The sequence below is a fragment of the Podarcis erhardii genome, assembly GCF_964252035.2.
Source record: "Podarcis erhardii genome assembly, chromosome: 17".
In the NCBI taxonomy this organism is placed as follows: domain Eukaryota; kingdom Metazoa; phylum Chordata; class Lepidosauria; order Squamata; family Lacertidae; genus Podarcis; species Podarcis erhardii.
In genome coordinates, this window is record NC_138515.1 from 22866611 (window position 1) to 22886960 (window position 20350).

At 45.0% G+C, this 20350-nt stretch overlaps 1 protein-coding gene across 1 annotated transcript in view; it reads right to left on the reverse strand.

Annotated features, from left to right (window-relative positions):
* Positions 1-20350, reverse strand: part of GRIN3A (glutamate ionotropic receptor NMDA type subunit 3A) — a 111566-nt gene that overhangs the window by 48715 nt on the left and 42501 nt on the right. Inside the window, 2 exon segments of the mRNA XM_081844835.1 lie at positions 7611-8658; positions 12453-13057. Of these exon segments, the coding sequence (XP_081700961.1) occupies positions 7611-8658; positions 12453-13057 (1653 nt within the window).

Sequence of the window (20350 nt, forward strand, 5' to 3'; positions counted from 1 at the left end):
GGAATTTAAACAGAACATATTATCTTTAAACATATCATCCTTAATTTCCCCCCTCCCTCCCACAAAACAACCCAGCCTCCCCGCCCACCCACCCCCGACTTCCCTCAGTTCCAATCTCTGGTTTCTCTATAAACACTCACAAACTTTTTATTGATAATAACCAATTAGACTAATCAAGGATTTATACAATTTTGTAACATGCAGAAAATAACCTGAAACTGTTCTTAACCTGAAGCGCCACTTTAGCTAACGGGGCCTCCCACTGCTGCCATGCCGCCACCGCCCGATTTCTGTTCTCATCCTGAAGCAAAGTTCTTAACCCGAGGTACTATTTCTGGGTTAGGGGAGTCTGTAACCTGAAGCGCCTGTAACCTGAGGTACCACTGTAGTAGGGCTATGTGTTAGATGCTATTTATTGAAGGGTTTGTTTTTGGGGTGGGGTGGTAGAATGGCTAACGATCCAGATTGATGGAGGAGGATTTAGCCCTGTCCTCCCTTGCTGCAGTTGGTTAGAGCTTGGTGCTGATGATGCCAAGGCTGCAAGTTAGATCCCCATATGGGGCAGCTGCATATTCCTGCATTGCAAGGGGTTGGACTAGATGATCCTCAGGGTCCCTTCCAATTCTATGATTCTATGAAGCTGCTTGTTTGCATAGGGAGCAAATCCCCCACTAGGGCCAATGACGGATTTCCCCAAAAGCAAATCCCAGCTTGAGAGGTGGAATTTTCTTCAGGAGCAGAGTTAGAGTTAGGAACTCCATCATTATCAGCTACCACCCTTGCGATGATGCCATTTGCATTAAAAATATAAAATAAAAAACTGTATGTGGTTTGACCCGCAGAAAAGTCTGTTTTTGGATCCGGTTCTATCATACCAAGAATACACAGTGTTTCGTATGAGTTATATACCAGTGATTTCTTCACTGAAAATTAAGTGGTCTGCCTGTAGCCATCACTGACCTTAGACAGTGGAAGTCACTATGCTTGACATACTGGTCTTGCAGTAGTGGGATTTGCAACTGGCTCATCAGATGCAAAAGATCTAACCTGATTAAAGTAGGACTCTGTTATTGCCGTTTTGCAATGCTGGCAATTTGCTGCTAATGTAATAAGGTTTTTGATTCTGGAAGCAGTTACCTATCTTCTAAAAAAACTACACACACCCCAACTCCCTTTCAAAACAGCAGTGACAGCTAATGGGTCTTACTTGGTGCTCCTTCCCTTTTTAATTCTTCAGAGTGCAAACGTAAAGCCCATTTGCCATGCTTCAGTGCTTTTGATCTTTATCTGAATTTAGATTGCTTTTTTTTGCTGCTACTGTTCTAGTTCACACACAGTTTAATTGCCAGGAGATTCCATTTTTAGAAACACATAGAGAAGGGTGGGAGAAATGTCAGGGTGCTAGACTGGTGACTGCCTGATCCCAATCAACATCTGGAAGCCCTCCCACACAGGATCCCCAAGGCCTGTGACCTATGCTGGAACAGATGTGAGGAACCATTGGTCCTCCATTTGCTGCCGAACTACAACTCCCATCAGCCCTAGCAATCATGGCCAATGGCCAGGGATGATGGGAATTGGAGTTCACCAACATCTGGAAGCCCACCAATTTCTCACTCTTGTTCTCTGACTTGATGCATTGAAATGAGTGGCAATGACTAACTTAGGTCTATTCATTTCATTGGGTTTTAGTCTGGGGGAAAAGCTAATAGAATACAACCCTTTCTATCACTTTCTCTTATAATCTGTCCCTCACTATCTTGAAAAGATGAAGAGACATCATAAAATACAAACACTATATTATAAAATATAGTACGTAGCCAATCATGTACTGAATTTCATGCACTCCTGATTGCTCATTATATTCAACTGTTTCTTTTAAATTATCACCACCATCATCATTAGTCTTCTGAGTTTAAGAGCCCAGTATCAGGGCAGACTTGGGTGATACCAGTGAGGACAAAATTTGGCGCCCCCTAAATATTTCCTATTTTTATGCTCTCCTCCCTTTTGCCTTCCATTCTGCACATTTTCTCAAGTGTACTACGTCATAGTTGTGGCAACTCAATTTCCTCTCTGACTTGGGCCTAACTTTGAGTAAGGTAAAGGTAAAGGGACCCCTGACCGTTAGGTCCAGTCACGGATGACTCTGGGGTTGTGGCGCTCATCTTGCTTTACTGGCCGAGGGAGCTGGCATACAGCTTCTGGGTCATGTGGCCAGCATGACTAAGCCGCTTCTGGCGAACCAGAGCAACGCACGGAAACACTGTTTACCTTCCTGCCGGAGCGGTACCTATTTATCTACTTGCACTTCGTGCTTTTGAACTGCTAGGTTGGCAGGAGCAGGGACCGAACAATGAGAGCTGACCCATCGCGGGGATTTGAACCTCCGACCTTCTGATCGGCAAGCCCTAGGCTCTGTGGTTTAACCCACAGTGCCACCCGCGTCCCAACTTTGAGTAGGTACCTGTATAAATATAGGTAGCATCATCATCATCATCATCATCATGCACCCCCTCAGTTTGGCTCTCTGTGTGGGGGAACCCCCCTCACTGCCAAAAATCGGGCACTGTTAGCATTGCAGGGTAGCAAATTCTCACCTCCCATATAGCCATTGGTGTCATTGGATGGAATGAACAAGCTTTACAAATTTTGCTTGGTCAATACTTAATGTATTGTCTGAAAACCACAGAGGAATGTATATACTGTTACTTACATGGATGAAGACCTTCATTTCCCTCCTGGAGCTACAATTCCTTAGAATGTTCAAACAATCAATCCCTCTTCACAGGAAAATCTGAGAATGGTTTCTCTCTGCAGAGGATAGGAGTTTCCTAAGAGCTCTTAGCTCCCTTAACAGACTAAAGCTCCCAGGATTCTTTGGGGGCAGCCATGACAGTTTAAAGTGGTCTCATAGCACTTTCAGTGTGTGATGTGATTGGGCCTTGGATTGAGGAGACCTGGGTTCAAATCCCCATCTGCCGATGGAGCTGAACACAAGGCGTTGGGCCAGTTTCTCACCTGAAGGCTAACTTACAGGGAGAGAAGTGGGTAGCGCTGTGGTCTAAACCACTGAGCCTCTTGGGCTTGACGATTGGAAGGTCGCGGTTTGAATCCCCATGGCAGGGTGAGCTCCCTTTGCTCTGTCCCAGCTCCTGCCAACCTAGCAGTTCGAAAGCACCCCAGTCCAAGTAGATAAATAGGTACCACTGTGGTGGGAAGGTAAACAGCGTTTCTGTGTGCTCTGGTTTCTGGTGTCCCGTTGCGCTGGAAGTGGTTTAGTCCCGCTGGCCACAAGACCCAGATAGCTGTCTCTGGACAAACGCCGGCTCCCTCGGCCTGAAAAGCAAGATGAGCACCGCAACCCCATAGTTGCCTTTGACTGGACTTAACCGTCCAGGGGTCCTTTACCTTTACCTTACAGGGCTAATGAAAAATGACTGAACATTGCTCTAAGCTCCTTGGAGGAAGAGGAAAGGGGTTTAATTTTTTTAAAGAAATAGCATGCACCGTATTTTTCGCCCTATTGGATGCACCGGCCCATAGGACGCACCTAATTTTTTTTGGGGGGGGGGGAAATAAAGGGAAAAAAATTATTTCCCCCCCGGGTGTGGTGCTGGGGCGGGGGAAGCCAGAGCTTCCCCTGACCCCAGCCCCCAGAATGGGAGCCAGAGCGATGCCAAAGCTGTGGGCAGCTTCAGCATCGCTCTGGGAGCTTGCACGGCTGGGGGAGGGGGAAGCCCGAGCTGCGCCTCCCCGCTGTCCCCCGAGCTTGTGGGGCTGGCAGTGGGGCTCTCCTGAAGCCTGGAGAGCGAGAAGGGTCAGTGCGCACCGACCCCTCTCGCTCTCCAGGCTTCAGCAAAAGCCTGCATTCGCCCCATAGGACGTACACATGTTTCCCCTTCATTTTTGGAGGGGAAAAAGTGCGTCCTATAGGGCGAAAAATACGGTACTTTAAATGTCTGGCAGGAAGAAATGAACAGGAGCTTTTATCCTGCATGGAGAAGGAGTGATGGGCACACTCCACCTTTTGATGTCTGCCTCCTTGGCACTTGTTAAAGAGATGGGGGACTTGTTTCATTTCAAACACCCTTTAAGACTCTTAGCCCCTGATGAGTTCTTCAGCTACCTTAGCATGCCTTCTTATTGTGCATTTTGATAGGGAGACAGACAGCTTTGTTTCCATCTGACCCTGCTTATCTCTTGGAGGCACCAATGTACCCTGGCAATGGCGACTTTGGATGGGAAAGTTCTTAATCTCCCTTTTTTTTCCGGGGCAGAAAGTCTGTTTAATATTTCAGCGCAGACTGCCGACTCGCTTGAGAGCTCGCAGGGGATTTTATTTCTGTGTCAAACTTGCCATCTGCCAGCCCCAAATCATACTTGTCTTCCACCACCTTGAAAAGGTTAGCATTTGTTAAAAGATTTTTTTTAATGCTCCCCACTAAAACCGAAAAAGGATCCAAGAGGCAATTTGAGTGGGAGGAGACCATCAAGAAGAAAGTCTTGAGAAATGCAGTTTGATACTATTTGATCTGTTTGATTTTTTGTCCTCATTCATACTACTGGTTTCAAAGTGAGGGCACAGTTAGAGTTTTTGTGGTGATATGCCCCACAGCTATTTTTAGATTTATTAGGTCTTTTTATTGTACATGTAAGAGTCAAATTAGATGCCAGGAGCCATTTGTCTTCCCCAATCATTATAAAGTAGGGTGGAATAAGAACATAAGAAAAGTCTGCTGGATCAATTCCAGCTTCTTCTTCTCACATTGGCCAACGAGATGTTTTCTAGATTACACTGCAGCCTCTGCATGCTTAGTTGGTGGAAACCAGAAGGAGAGTCTTCTTTGCGGTGGCCCCCTTATTGCAGAACTACCTTCCTTAGGGCTCTTCCAGATACCATTTCTATTGCACATGATGGTTGGCATTGGGGTGGTTATATGGTTGGTATTGCTGGGTAGGGACAGTGGGAGTAGGATGTCCCTATTGTCATCAGAGAAATGTTGGGTGGTATGCAGCTTGCAGAGGAGGAAGCAGCAGGACCCAGAAGGAGAGGACATGGGGCAGATTTGGGTGTGCTGTGGACCACACCCAGCCCACAGCAAAGCAGCCCCCCCTGTTTTAACTGGGCCCACAACATAAACAGGGAGAATAAAGGAGAATAAATGTAAGGAGTACATTTCTTCCACGTTTTCCTTTCACCTAATGAATAGATTCCACCCACTGCAGGAGCTAATTGTGCACAAAGAGAGAGGAAGGATTTGTCATAGCCAATCAAGGAGAGGGCAATAGTCACCCAGAGGCTTTCCGGTTAATTAAACACTTGGGGGGGGGGAGGGAGGGAGAGAAAGCCAATTACTTTGATTGGAACTGGTCTGGACTTCCCTTGAAAGTAGCTGCTGTTTTATCACTGCATTTGCCAGGCCTCTAACCAATATTAATATCGTAAGCCATCTCACCACTGTTCTCTTCAGCTAGAACAAGGAAACCCTGTTCTAGATTCTTGTCTGGGCTAGAAACAGAATGAAGAAAGGAGCAGTAGACATTATGGGATGACATGCATGGAAGTAATTTCAAAGTGATCTAAGAACTGAGATGGCTTTTCTCCCGAAGAAAGGTAAATGCATGTATATTTCAAAACCAATGAGAAGAGGACAGAGCCAACTCTTGTTAACTGCAGTATCTCAAAACCAGAGGATGCTTGAAATTCATCCGTGAATTAAAGTATTACAATGGACCCTACATGAAAACTCGACTCCTATGCCTGCTCAGAAGAGCATAGTGGCACACTTTCAAGTAAGTGTGTTTATTATTATTAATTATTTATTGAATTTACCTACTGCCCTATGCTGGGATGCGGGTGGTGCTGTGGGTTAAACCACAGAGCCCAGGGCTTGCTGATCAGAAGGTCGGCAGTTTGAATTCCCATGACGGGGTGAGCTCCCGTTGCTCGGTCCCTGCTCCTGCCCACCTAGCAGTTCGAAAGCACGCCAGTGCAAGTAGATAAATAGGTATCACTCTGGCGGGAAGGTAAACGGCGATTCTGTGCGCTGCTCTGGTTCGCCAGAAGCGGCTTAGTCATGCTGGCCACATGACCCGGAAGCTGTACACCGGCTCCCTCGACCAATAAAGCGAGATGAGTGCCACAACCCCAGAGTCGGCCACAACTGGACCTAATGGTCAGGGGTCCCTTTACCTTTACCTTACTGCCCTATATCCACAGGTCTCAGGACGGTTCACTGGATGTAGGATTTCACTGAACGTAGACAGAAATTTCATTTGAAACCTTCCTTCTAGAAACAAAACCCAGCCATTTTGTCAAAACATTTTCCAGCCATATTTTGAGTACTAACCTTCACTGTCACTTAATTTCAAAAGCAATCCTGCATTTAATTCTTTAACTCCATCCCACACATCCTCAGATCTTCCCATTAGTATTCTTTTTGCACACAAGAAGATCCTCGTTGTAAGAGAACAGAGACCCATCTAGTCTAGCGGCCTGTTCTCACAGTGGCCAGTCAGATGCAACAGCCAAGTGCAACAGCCCTTTCGCCTCTCTTGCGATTCCCAACACTTGGTAGCCAGAGGCATAAACTATTTTAAATTAAGACTTGCTAGTAAAATCCACTCCAATGGAACCAACTGGAACCAACTTGGTTCTCATTTTAAAAGCTGCTAATGCAAGAGAAGAAGAAAAAAGAAATCTAGATCTTTGCCCTCTAGCAAATGAAACCATGTTCACACACACACACACCACCTTTGTGAGGACTATCCAAAATGTCATAAAATAACCTTTCTGTTTCTCCAGAACTCATCACCAGGCCAGATGTTAAGCAAAGTAAAGGGGCGAATGGGTAATGACTCTTAGGCTCTATACTCACTACCTCAGGTTTGAGAAATCCATGACCCTCCCTATATAGGTGGACTCCAGTTCCCAGCAGCCAGCAGGACCAATGGTCAAGGATGATGGGAGCTGTAGTCCAGCAGAAGTTTCCCCACTCCTCTGCTATGTGTTATGAATGGGGATGCACATTTCCACTTGTACTGCAAGGTACATAGGAATGTGTAGGGTGTCCAGGTCCTGAGTCAACTGTGGCTCATGATTATGTTCAGTCAAGGCTGCTGCTAGTGCATGTATTGCATACATAGCTTTTCATCCCTTGATGACTCAACCATTGCAGTCTCACCGCTGAATGTACAATGAGCACTCAATTTGAAAGTAGGGCATTGGAGTTGACATGTGGCACAAAATCTTGTCCGTGATGATTGATCCGGCTCATTCATACATAGAATCACAGTTGGAAGGGAACCCAAGGATCATCAACCCCTTGTGATGCAGGAATCTTTTGCCTAACTTGGGGCTCGAACTCACAACTCTGAGATTAAGAGTCTCATGCTCTACCGCTTCTTGCTGCAGTCATCAAGTGATGAACAGTACGTATGTCTGAACCAGCCCCCTCAAAGCCCTTACAATGGGGAAACATGAAATACAGTTCTAAATGTGGCACTGTGGCATAACGGAAGAATTTGCACAAACAGCAGTAGGGAAGACTGTTCTTATAATGGAAAGAACCAAAAGCTGACTATATAAATAAACGGCTGGTCCTTACTTTTGGATCGTGTATTCCAGACAGTTCTTCGTAGATTTTCTCTCCCACCATGACAGCAGCCAGATTAGCTGTGTACGTTGACAGACAAAATAAACAAAAAATGGCCCAGAGGTTCATGAGAAACCTTCCAGTCCAGCACTTGGGGGGTTTGATGGCAGCTGTTCTACCAAACAAGATGGCGTAACAGACATTCAAGGCAGAGGAGAAGGAGAAAACTTTATCCCTGTTTCTTCCCTTGGGGGTCATCCCAAAGGGGCTTTTCCATTCATACAGAGTGAGAAAGATTGCAGTGATGTGCAGCGCCACAAAAATCCCCAACCACATGGTCCAGTGGAGCGGCCACATAAAAGCTCCAATAGGAGCCGCGGTGTCTTTGGTTCTCACCAGAATGCCCAAGCTGGTGGAAAAGAATGGGCTGGTGAAATCGATCACTTGGCTACGGGCTGTGTTGATGCTGAACGATGTCACAGCCATGTGGGCGGTCCCAGCCAGGAGGTCGCCTACAAGCCCTGTCCACTGACCGTTCTTCAGAGCCCCATATTTCCCGTCGCCGACAATGTACAGGTCGAAATCGAAGTTCATATCCTCCGCTAATTTTTCCAGCAAATCTATAGTGTAGCCATAGCAGCATTTCTTCAGCTCTGTGGGCACTGTGTCATTGCCCCCTTGGAGGCTTTCGAAGAGGGCATCCAGCACCGCTGAATCATTGGTCAAGGGGTCCAAGCAGAGCTGTCCAGCTGGGCACAGTCCTTCATCATCCACAGCCCTTGTGAACACGAAGGGATGCTCAATGAGGGTCACCACCCTCAGGTGCAGCCGGGTGGGATGCTGGTTGTGATTTTTGTGCCTCTGGGCCTGCTCTGGCCAGATCCCGTAATCCATTATGATCTTTCCTTCTTGCCAGCTCCCCAAACGAGTCCACATCGGGTTCCCTACCGGATCGTGCTGCAGATTCCAAATGAAGAAGTTGTTTTCTGAACTGATGATGGAGGAGCCTTTCACTTTAATGTGGCCACTGAGCCCGTGAAAAGTGGTATTGGCTAAAAACCTATGGGACAAATGCAAGGTGTTACCAAGAGAGAATCAAGACAACAGATCTCCCACAGCAGAAATTTGCTTTGCCCTCTCATTCCTATGCTTTTTCTTCAAAAGAGCCTGAAACTGTAATCCAAATGCTATCTACTCAGAAGTAAGCCGCCCTGAATGCATTGGTAAATGGGATGAGGACTGGAGTTTAAGGCCAAATTCAGATTTTTCTTTGGGATGATCCATTTCCCATGATGTGGGGAATGCTGTATTTGTGGTTTTCAGACTCAAAAAAAGAAGGCGAGACATTAGGGTTATTTAATCATGGGAGCATCTGTGTGGAACACCTGCGTCATATATTACATTATGGATCTGATAGAATATTGAGGGCATGTCTGTGCATCCAGTGGCGGAAGAAGCTTCTCTGGCACCCGGGGCGGCGTGTCCAGGGGCAGGGCGAACCGCTCATAGAAAGGGAGGGGAAGGGGCACGTGGCACCCATTCCAGCCCCCTGGTTTGTTTGCTTGCCTGCCTCCTTCCCATCCTCTCCCCTGCCTGCCTGCGTCCTCCAGCCGGGAGTGCAGGGCAATGGCGTACCATCCACCTGCGACTCTCCCCCAACTCCTGGGTTGTCAAAATGAAGGGGGAAGGGCACCAGCAAAGTGGTGCAGCTCCTCCCTTCCCCTGAAGGCTCGGGACTCTACCCCGAGCCATCGGGGGGAAGGGGGAGAGCTGCGCTGCTTTGCCCGCAGCCTTCCCCCTTCATTCTGACAGCTTGGGAGGCTTGGGAGTCTCAGGCAGGGGGCGCACACCGAATGTCACCCCCTCAGGATGACACCCAGGCGGACCACCCCGCGCCCCCTTTCTCCGCTACTGCCTTTACAGTGGGAGAAAGATCTGTGGCCTGGACAGAAATATATGAGATTTGTCTAAGGCAGGGGTGGCCAACTCCCAAGTGACTGTGATCTACTCACAGAGTTAAAAACTGGCAGTGATCTCCCCCCTTTTGGAGGGTTCAGGTCAAAGTTGTTGAGCTGTTTTTTTTAGGAATGGAAGCCCTGTTTTGGGGGTTTCAGGTGAAAGAGTTGTTGAGCTCTTTTTTTAGGGAGGAGGAAAGCCCCATTTTTTGGTGGTGCAGGGAGAAAATGTTGAGCTTTTTAAGGCAAACCAAAGTTGTTGAGCTTCTGTGGGGGAAGCCAGTGATCTACCAGTGATCTATCACAGACGTCCAGTGATCTACCGATACATCACGATCTACCTGTTGGACGTGCCTGGTCTAAGGCAATGATTAAGGCCTTGCTGGGGTAAAGTGAATGATAAATGCAACAAAGGACTTCAGCTTTGGCCAACTACATCTCCCTAGTAGTGTGCAAGTATGTTACATACAGTGGACGCACGGGTTGCAAACGTGCTCCGTGCAGGAGGCACGTTCGCAACCCGCAGCATTCACAACCCGCAGTGCCATGTCTGCACACATGCGGGTCATCATTTGGAGCTTCTGTGCATGTGCAAAGCACAATTTAGTGCTTCTGCGCATGTGCGAGCACCGAAACCCGGAAGTAACCCTTTCCAGTACTTCTGGGTTCGGCGCAGTGCGCAACCCGAAAACGCACAACCTAAAGCGTCTGTAACCGAGGTATGACTGTACTTGTCATCTTCACACTTTACATTTTAGGTGGACACTTTTTTCTTTTTTTTAAAAAAAAAGCTTAGTTGTGTGCCTAAAATGTAATGCGTGCAGCCAGTAGCTCATAAACACAAAGGCACTGTATTTTGGTCCTTTTCATGAAGATTTTGAAACACTGGTGCTTCTTTCCCACAGAGTCACAGTAGTCAACATTCGCTGATGGGTTAATTCAATTATTCTGCATTCATTAGTCTGATGACTTGGTCATTCTGTCTTTATCTCGCAAAGTTTAGTACAGAATGAGAAAATGAGTATGGGCAGCAAGTCAAATCACACAGTGCTTTAATTACCTAAATAGCACAGTTAAAACACCATAATTTACAGATGAGATGGGCCTTTCAAGTCCTAATGCTTTTTACCCTGTTACAAGGGTGATCAGCAGAAATTCTCTCATCACGAAGCCTCTAATGCATGTGATCCACTGCAAAAGCACAGCCGCAAACTTATACGAGAACTGTTGAGAGACCCCAGTATTTAAAGTACAGAGATTGCTCTCCTGTACTAGCAAAGAGTGTGGGTTTCATCTGCAAAGTAGAATGCAATAGCTTTTTAAAATAATTAGCCTTTAGAAACTTATAATGACCATAAATCCCATAAATAAGGAATAATACAATCATAAAATAGGAGAGTTGGAAGGGACCCCAAGGGTTATCTAGTCCAGCCCCCTCCAATACATTAATAAGAATACTGTCATAAATCAGAGATGGGGAATCCTTGGCCCTCCAGGGATGGGGAATCCTTTGGCCACCCAGTTTCCTGTTTCCCTGGCCATTGGTCATGTTAGCCAGGGCTGATGAGACTTGAAGTCCAATAGCTTCTGAGGGCAGGGTACAGGCTTCCTACTGCTGTCCTAAAGTTACCCCATATCCTCTATCATTACTGTTCTCCAGTCTTCCTGAACAAAAACCAGTAACTCAATTTAGCTCCTATGACTGAACATACTAAGGTGAATAATCATAGGAGGTAAATGGAGTCCTCCCCCCTCTTCCAGGTTGACTTAATAAGCCCAACAAAAGTGACTGTGCTTTTCAAAATATCCCTGGGTCAAAGGGGAGGTCAGGTTGAAACACTACTATTTTGAGGGTCATCACCTGCCACCATTTTTCCCCCCAGACCATTACAAGTTCTATTCTAAAAGCAAGCTGCACACCTTTAAATGGAAGCTGTCACATCACAGAATTTAAAAGTCAACTTAAAAAATTCTGGCTAAATCCTTAGATATCATAGTGTCATAGTCAAATGGCTTAATTGCCACAGCAACATCACGGTCCAAAAGCCTCGCTTGTATTTGAGAAAGCCAGACTTGTGAGAGCGGAGATGCTTTGTTACTTTATATAACCATTTGGAAAGCTTCTCTATAATAGGTGAGAATAGGCTAGCTCTTGGTTCTGTATGGCCACGAGTCCTGTGATCACTGGAAATGGCCATAATATGCTGACATTTCCTTGATACCATCATAGTTGGGTCATGCCAGCTGTCACATTATTTCTGCTCCTGGAAAGGAGAGTTCTCACATCAGCACTGGCATTTCTGGAAAGGAAGTGATGATGTGATGACCATAGTCATTTCCACCAGACTCTCCATGATGTCATTGTTGTTTGTTCTGTCTAGTACTCCACTGAGGTCAACATGAAAATCCAAGTAAAATTATTATACAGTCAATCATAAAAATAATAGCCTACAGAGCACATGAAATTAAAAAGAAGCTGTTTCACTGGAAATAAGGGCTAGATTGAATGACTGGCAGAAGACCCAGGACTCCACCAAACAGCTGCAAAGTGAGTGAGGACCCAAGTCATAGTGGAGAAGTTGCAGTTGGGTTAACAGTGCGTTAACTCCCTGTCCCTGTTACTTTCCTCCTACACTTCAAACCCCAGCTCAGGTTCCCAGGCCCAAGTTTCCTGAGGCTGAGAGAAAACTAGCTGGAGAAGTTGAGCTCCAGGGAAAAACAGGAGGCAGGGTCAGGGTTAAGCACCTCATCCTTGCCCTCTTGCTCCTGTTCTCTAAGTCCCACCCTACTCAGTACCATCTGGACCTTTAGGCAAGTCCTGATTGAACCCTTAAATATGGAGTGTCAGCATCACACATTCACAGTGCTTGCAAGGAAATTAATTGAGAGATAATCTTACTTTGATAAATACTGGCCTGAAGTGAGATTTTTTCTCTCAGTGTTCAAGCAATTGGTTGTACTTGGAATAAGCGCCAGTTCTGGTTGGATCATTGTAGCGGAAGCAACAGCTCTAGCTACAAGCTCCATTGCATCCTGTATGTAGTCTTCAAAAAAAGACTGTGTTGTTTTCCCATGAGCTATGAGACCCAACGGCAAGCCTTCTGTCCTCAGCTCTTCCACGTTGTGCGAATCTCCAAGAATCCAGTGGAGATCAGGAGGCATCACCCCAAATTGGGTGGTAATTTCAAAAATCCTCCTTGTGCTTTCCATGTCACAGCCAAACATCACCACCGTTGACGTTGTGTCCTTAATGTTCTCCAGATGAACTTGCAAGTAAGTCAAGAGGTTGCTGGTTGACGTGAGGTTCCCTGTGATATTTATAATGGATCCCAAATGAAACTTGGAGCTCTGCTGTGTGAGGAAGAGAAAATCTGTGATGTTCCACTCTTCCTGGCACACCATCAAGCTAAAGTTATACCAGTTGTTCAAGGCCAAGATGGAGAAAGTGACATCAGCGTCAAAACTTAATGAGCGTTCTAAGCTCAACTGCAAGTGAAGGGGATTCTGTAAAATAAGAAAAATATTGGTTAGGGAAAGCCTTGACCACAAATATATTATACTTGGAAAGGGATTTTTTTGCGGGTTGGGGAAGCAAATGTATGCAAAACTCTGTTACTTGAGTAAAGCCATAAATCATAGAATCCTTTAAAAGTATCTAATTCACCTTGGTGTTTCAATTTTTATTGACCTTGTAGCATATGTTCAATTTACATCTGCAATCAAGTATCCTGTTCCTGGCTGCTATTTGTAATAGCTCATCCCCTAAGAAAACTCCCACAGAATGAAAATCCATCCTACACATGCTTGCTTGGCTCTGGAGTCCTAGCTTCCAAAATGGGGCAAACCTATCTTCCCATGTTTTGACTGTTCATTAAAACATTCCATATCCAGCCTTTCCTAGCTTTTCAGGAAGTCTCACAGGCTATGTGCTGATCAAATTCAACTTTTCTATCTAGCTTAACTATTTTGGGGTACTCTTCATATTTCTCATTTTGAGGGAGAGATGCAGAAATGTCCTATTTTCAGATTTATTTTTTAAAAAGCACACAATTAGGGTGCACCAAATTCAACGCTTTACATGGTGTGGAGGTATCCAAATAATTTTGGTCGATGTAAGTGAGTGACTACCAAGCATCATTACATATCTGCCATTTTGTAAAAGGTAAAGGACCCCTGGATGGTTGAGTCCAGTCAAAGGTGACTATGGGGTTGCAGCGCTCATCTCGCTTTCAGGCTGAGGGAGCCAGCGTTTGTCCACAGACAGCTTTCCAGGACATGTGGCCAGCATGACTAAACAGTTTCTGGTGCAACGGGATACTGTGATGGAAACCAGAGCGCATGGAAACACCATTTACCTTCCTGCCACAGTGGTACCTATTTATCTACTTGTACTTCATGCTTTCAAACTGCTAGGTTGGCAGGAGCTGGGGCAGAGCAACAGGAGCTCACCCCATCGTGGGGATTCCAACCACTGACTTTCTGATCGCCAAGCCCGAGAGGCTCAGTGGTTTAGACCACAGCGCCACCCACATCCCTGTGCCATTTTGTATAACATGTTAATCACTAGAATCATGCAGCTTGGAAACATCAAAAGGCTACCGAACATAACCTCCCATTTGAGTGCAAGACCAGCCACACACTAAGCTCCAAATACCAAGAGGTGCAGCCTAGGCTACAAGGTTTTACAAGTCAAAGTGAATAAACAGAAGCAAGACATACTCCATACATTTTGTTTTGCCCAGTGCTTTACATTTTCAAACACCAGAGACAGGTATATGGATTTGCAGTGTGGAAATCACATAAGAAAGCTTATTAACATGGGAAAGGTTTGCAGCATGTTAATCCACAGCGAGATGAATATGCAGTAGCAAGAACAGATTTGTAATGAGCCAATGATGTAATTCCCAAAGGTGTGATAAGCAAAGCTCCAGTTCAGGATATTCAGTCTCCCCCCTCCCTTACTCCTCCTTTAAGTATCCAAAACCTCTTTCGCAGACCAGCTAATTAAATGGATAAGAGCAACACAATCAATATGCATCTTGTAATAGCAATAATTTACTTGGACTGTAGAATGAATAAAATGTGCTGATGACTTGGAATTGCAGAAATCCAGCAGCCACTGAAGAGGGCATGGCATACTCTCCAATGGTACTATTTCATAAATAGTTCAGTAATGTTTTCTCTCTATGCATAAAGTGGGTGGTGTGCACATGTGTTAATACTTAATTTTACTTAGGATGTGTCAGGGACCTGCCATCAGAGCTCAGGGGGGTGGAGAGGCTCCCGGATGCTGGGGAGGGAACCAGCAGGGAAAGAGGGAGAGCTTCCGCTGAGAAAGGAGGGAAGGAGGAGGAGTCGGAGGGAAGGCTCAGGGACGCTTCCAGCAAGACCAGTGGCGAGAGCTCAGGACCTCCCCTTGGGACGCCCATTCTGCGCAGAAAGCTGTCGCGCAGGGAATCCAGGCGGAGACTCTCTGTCAAGGAGCTTTTATGTTGGAAAAAGTTCAGGAAACACCCACTGACGGATTCTGCCAGTGATTAAGACAGCCACGAAGTAAGGGCTGTCCGGTTAGGGAAAGTTTTAGCCAACTACTCAACTTGGAGCGGTTTGGCGCTTACGCACAAGCAACCCCTTATCCCATTACAGAATGCTTCCACACCAGAGTTTATCATTGATGCTGCTCAGGCATGGAAGTTTTGTGCAGCATCCACACTATCATCGTCTTCAAAACCTCTTCTCATATTATTTTTCCAGTTTAATCTGGATTTACCATAGAAAACCCAGCACGTAAATAAAAATGCAGAAAAAGTAAATGCAGATTGAAACGGGGGAGGTGGCAGGAGGAGAAATATGGGATATCATTTTGAAGAACACAATATCACGTGATTCCTGCAAAAAATTCACAAGCATCAACAGTGCCAAGTCCATAATAAACCACAGTTTGGAAGTGCCTTTAGCAATCTAGAATATAGCTTCAAAACTGTTACAAAAAAACAAACATGCAAACAACCCATTACATATTAGCAATGGGCTTCAGTCTTACAAATTTTGCTCTTGCTGATCCCAGGGTGAGATTTTAAACATCTTTACTAAAATGTAGCTTCTCTGCTAAAATCACGAACAGCACCTCTCTCCTTCTGCTGTGTCTCTGTGTTGCAAGCATCCTCATTTACATATATACACACAGGCAGGTACTCAGGTCTTAGTTCTCCTGTTGAGTGACAGACCTAAAACTTTTGATGCATTCACAAGATTTAGTCACAAGTCACCTTACCACACCCAGTGGAAAATTACTAGTTCTGTCCCTATACCCAAAACACACACACACAAATCAATGCTTATAATACACTTTAACACAGCATTGTTATGTACATGAAATTTATAACTTCAGCACTGGGGACATGGCCGAGATGCATCAGACGATCTCTAAATTCGCCTCACTGTGCTGTGATGCTGAGCCTGGGTCCTATATAGAGATCTAGAAAGGTTGTGTGCCATCTTAAGATAAGGGACCATTGCAGGCAGGAAGTGAGAACCACAAGAGGAAGGAACAGCAAGCTGCAACTAGGCTAGGTGAGTGCACAGTGGTACCTCGGGTTAAGAACTTAATTCGTTCTGGAGGTCCGTTCTTAACCTGAAACTGTTCTTAACCTGAAGCACCACTTTAGCTAATGGGGTCTGCCGCTGCCGCCACGTGATTTCTGTTCTCATCCTGAAGCAAAGTTCTTAACCCGAGGTACTACTTCTGGGTTAGCGGAGTCTGTAACCTGAAGCGTCTGTAACCTGAGGTACCACTGTATATGTTTGTTCAAAGTGGTATCTCAGTGCTTAAAAGGTATGGTGTGAATGTGGCCTAGGACTGAGGAGCCCTGGGTTTGAATCCCACTTTGTCATGAAGCTGACTACATGATGTTAGGCCAGTCTCTCGGCTGAAGCTATGGTGTGTGAGAGAAATGACCATTGTACATTGCTCTGAGCTCATTGGGGGTTTGTTTTTGTTTTGTCCCCCCCCCCCTGGCATTAGCTGAATCATATGAAGATGCTCCCATTTAGTTCTCTTAGTCACTTTACAAAATGCATATTGGAGCACAGTTCCAATATTCCGTTTATGTGCTTGGGGATCTGGCTCAAGAAATGTAAGCCTGCTGCAACTGCAGTTTTGGCCCACAAGTCTCTGGAGTTCTTCCACTTATATTAATAGGCATTGGATCAAACTCATTACTCTGATTTACTGATCATGTTAAGCCTGCTTGATGTATAGTGCTATTTCGTTTCTTAGATGGGAGTACTTCTAGAACTTATTTGTTCCTTTTTTTGGATGGCTTCAGGTTTCTCTACACCACTGTAGTAAGAACTGTTATTTCATTTAACAAGCAAAGGCTTGTAGCTGTGCCTTGATCAGCGACTTCCTTGTGCAGGAATGAGTCCCACAATTATATTGTCTCCACGTGATGCAGCATGAGCTATCTTCAGTTGTAAAACTTAATTATTTTTATACCTTTAAGCTGCTGTAATCTCCCCCGGGACCTCATGCTAGAGGGTGGGCAAATAATTGAACAACAGCAAATTCTTTTCCGACCCACTATTTAATTCAGAAGGAGCCATGTTGAAATTGCCCAAACTCTTTGATCAAAACCACCGACATATTACCTCTCTCTTTGGGAAAAAGATTTCTCTCCAAGATGTGTGAAATTTTCTGCCTTATTTAGACAGAATTTCCACTGTCCCTCCCTCTGTACCCTTCATAGTGTTCAATATTCATGTGGCATGGCTCAGATACCTTCACGTGCGCAGGGGTGTGGTCAGCCCTGCTTGATTGGGGGAGGGGGATTCCCGGCTGTGTCACTGCCCAGGCAACCAAGCCGATTGCTCTGGGGGTGTGGCCTGCTTGATTTAAGCAGGACGCAGCAGGAATCTCACCCCTTTTCATGCTTCCAGGTGCTCTGGCTTGGCGGTTAGGAATTGGAATATTGCTGGACAAGAGAGGAGGGGAGGTAGCGCCATCACATCACATTGAAGGGTATTCTGTTAAAGGATTCAGGGGGCGTGGCCCTGTCCAAAGCCTGGGGAGGCTAGGGCCTAAGGCACGACCCCTATGGGCAGGAGTCAGATATAGTCAGTTAGGTCCAATGCCTAAGCCAATACCGCTCACAGTCTGTAACCAATAAAGTTGTGGCCTTTTTTTTTAGCCCATTAAACTAAAATACTGTTGTCAAGTGTCTTATTCAACCTCGTGGGGTGGTGGTGGTTTGGGACCTTGCCATGCAACATCTGCCGACAGACATGCACTACCGTATCTCTAAAATAAGAAAGCAGCAATGAAACTCTTTGCCTAAGGAATCATGGCCCAATGCAGACAAATGTATGGATGAACAGCAGCAAGGAGGGGAAGAATGGTTCAGCGAGATCCATTCCCACCTGCCTATTTTTGGAGCTGCTCCATACATGCACCTATATGGAAGCTGAATATGGAACTATGTTTCTCTGTGTATTTAGCAAGCTAGATTTCAGAATCAACTTCTGAAATGTTCACGAAGGGAGCTTCAGAAATGGAAGCTAATTTAGACAGTCTTAAAGATCCCTTGCTCCTTGCAGCAAAAGCAACTTGGCAACCAGCCAAGCATCACAAATATGCAGACATCCAACTATTGATTTTTAAAAAGCAGCAAAATGTTAATCACCCTCTCTTTTGATTAATTTAAAGGTTCTCTGAATTTTGTCTTTGGACCAGATTGTGGACCACGGCTCGCAGGGTTGCTGAGCATTTTGAAAGGCTACACTCCAGCACCCCAACGTAGCGCATATGAATATTTCAAGCTTTTGTACAAGGTCAGAGAGGCTCTAAACAAAAACCCCAAAAAAGCAAAATTATGAAGAGTCAGCCATTTTAGGAGAGAACAATCTATTATTTATTCACATTTCTGGTTACAAATGAGGATAAATACTGTGGCTCCAGAAACTTGCAAGTGTTCTCCATTAAAGGGCATTTAAAGGGAGCAGAAAAACTGGAATCTAGTACAGGCTATTTTAAGTTATGAAAATTAGATCAATGAACAGTGGTGGCTCCATCGAAGCATGGCATGATGTTGAAGCTAAATGGGAATACTATACAAAGGGGCTTTCAAATTATTTATACTGCAGCCTGTGTTCTACTGCCTGTGTTTCTGAAGCCACACCACAGAATACAGATCCTCAGCAAACATGATGCCTAACTTTAGCTTGTTTTCCTTACCAACCAACATTAAGCATAGTGTCTGAATACCTAAAGCACAATCAATGACTGGTCAGCAGCCACAAAACAGGATTTAATACGATGGCTAAACTGTACAGCCGTACCAAGCAAAACATAATTAAAGCATCTTTCCACTTGGATACTGGAAGACACATCAGACTAAAAGTGTGAATTATCAAATATTGCAATCTATCAATATCATGGTCAATAAATAAGCTGCCAGGCAGGTCTCACCTGTGTCCAAACATAATCATGGGTCCGTGGTATGCTTAGGATTTTAACTAGGCCAAAGGCAACAAACTATGGTTACAATTAACCACAGAGCCTAGGGCTTGCTGATCAGAAGGTTGGCAGTTCGAATCCCCGCGACGGGGTGAGCTCCCGTTGCTGGGTCCCTGCTCCTGTCAATTTAGCAGTTTGAAAGCACACCAAAAAGTGCAAGTAGATAAATAGGTACCACTCCGGCGGGAAGGTAAACAGTGTTTCCGTGCGCTGCTCTGGTTCGCCAGAAGTGGCTTAGTCATGCTGGCCGCATGGCCCGGAAGCTGTATGCTGGCTCCCTCAGCCAATAAAGCGAGATGAGCGCTGCAACCCCAGAGTCATCCGTGACTGGACCTAATGGTCAGAGGTCCCTTTATCTTTACCCTTTAAGAATTGTTTACAGTGGGTCCCACCCATATCCATATCACACACAATCTTGCTTTAAGTGCTTGGACTTTGCCATCTGCAGGGAAAATCTTCAGATTCTGAAAGAGGAGGAAGGGGAACAGTAGAGTGTTTCTCAACATTTGGCAGGACGGTGTAGATAGTTAGGCTTACTACATTCCACTTGGTAGCTGGCCCAGAGCAAAGAGTGGAAATGAGCAGTTCTGAGTGGATAAGAACACACACAGGACAAGATAAAAAATTGTTCTTATATGCAACAACTGCAGCAAGAATCTTATTAGTCTGAAAGTGGAAACAGCATGAAGTGCAAACAAAAGAAGAGTGGCAGATGAAAATGATGGACTTTGCAGAACTGGCCAAACTGACGGGAAGAATCCGGAACCAGCAAAATCAAGCATTCCAAAAAGACTGGAACAAATTTATATTATACTTGAAAGACTACTGCAAGCAATTAACATCATTATCAGGGTTATCTGAAGACTTGTAAGATGAATTAGTTACCTATTCAGGTTGATTAATTGAAGATCTTAAGTAATGATATAGCAAGAATAGGAAAAGAAGTGAAATGCAATAATATAAGATTTTAATTTTGTAAACCATCAGTGGGAGGAAGGGAAGTCTTTTAGGCTCCATTGAGCCAAGAGATTTAATAAGAGGATATGATGTTACATATTGTGACCAATCTTTTTTTTAAAAAACAAAGAACACACACAGGAGAGAACTGCAACCATTACAAAAATATGCATGAAAACTTATCATTTGGATAGAGCCACTCAAGTGATGCTGATCAATTGCTAGGAGGCCAATGGAAATTCAATATCTCTAACATCTTCATCTGTAAAATGAGATTAATAGCAACCTGTTTGTACCATTTTCAAGTTGAATACTACTGATTTTCC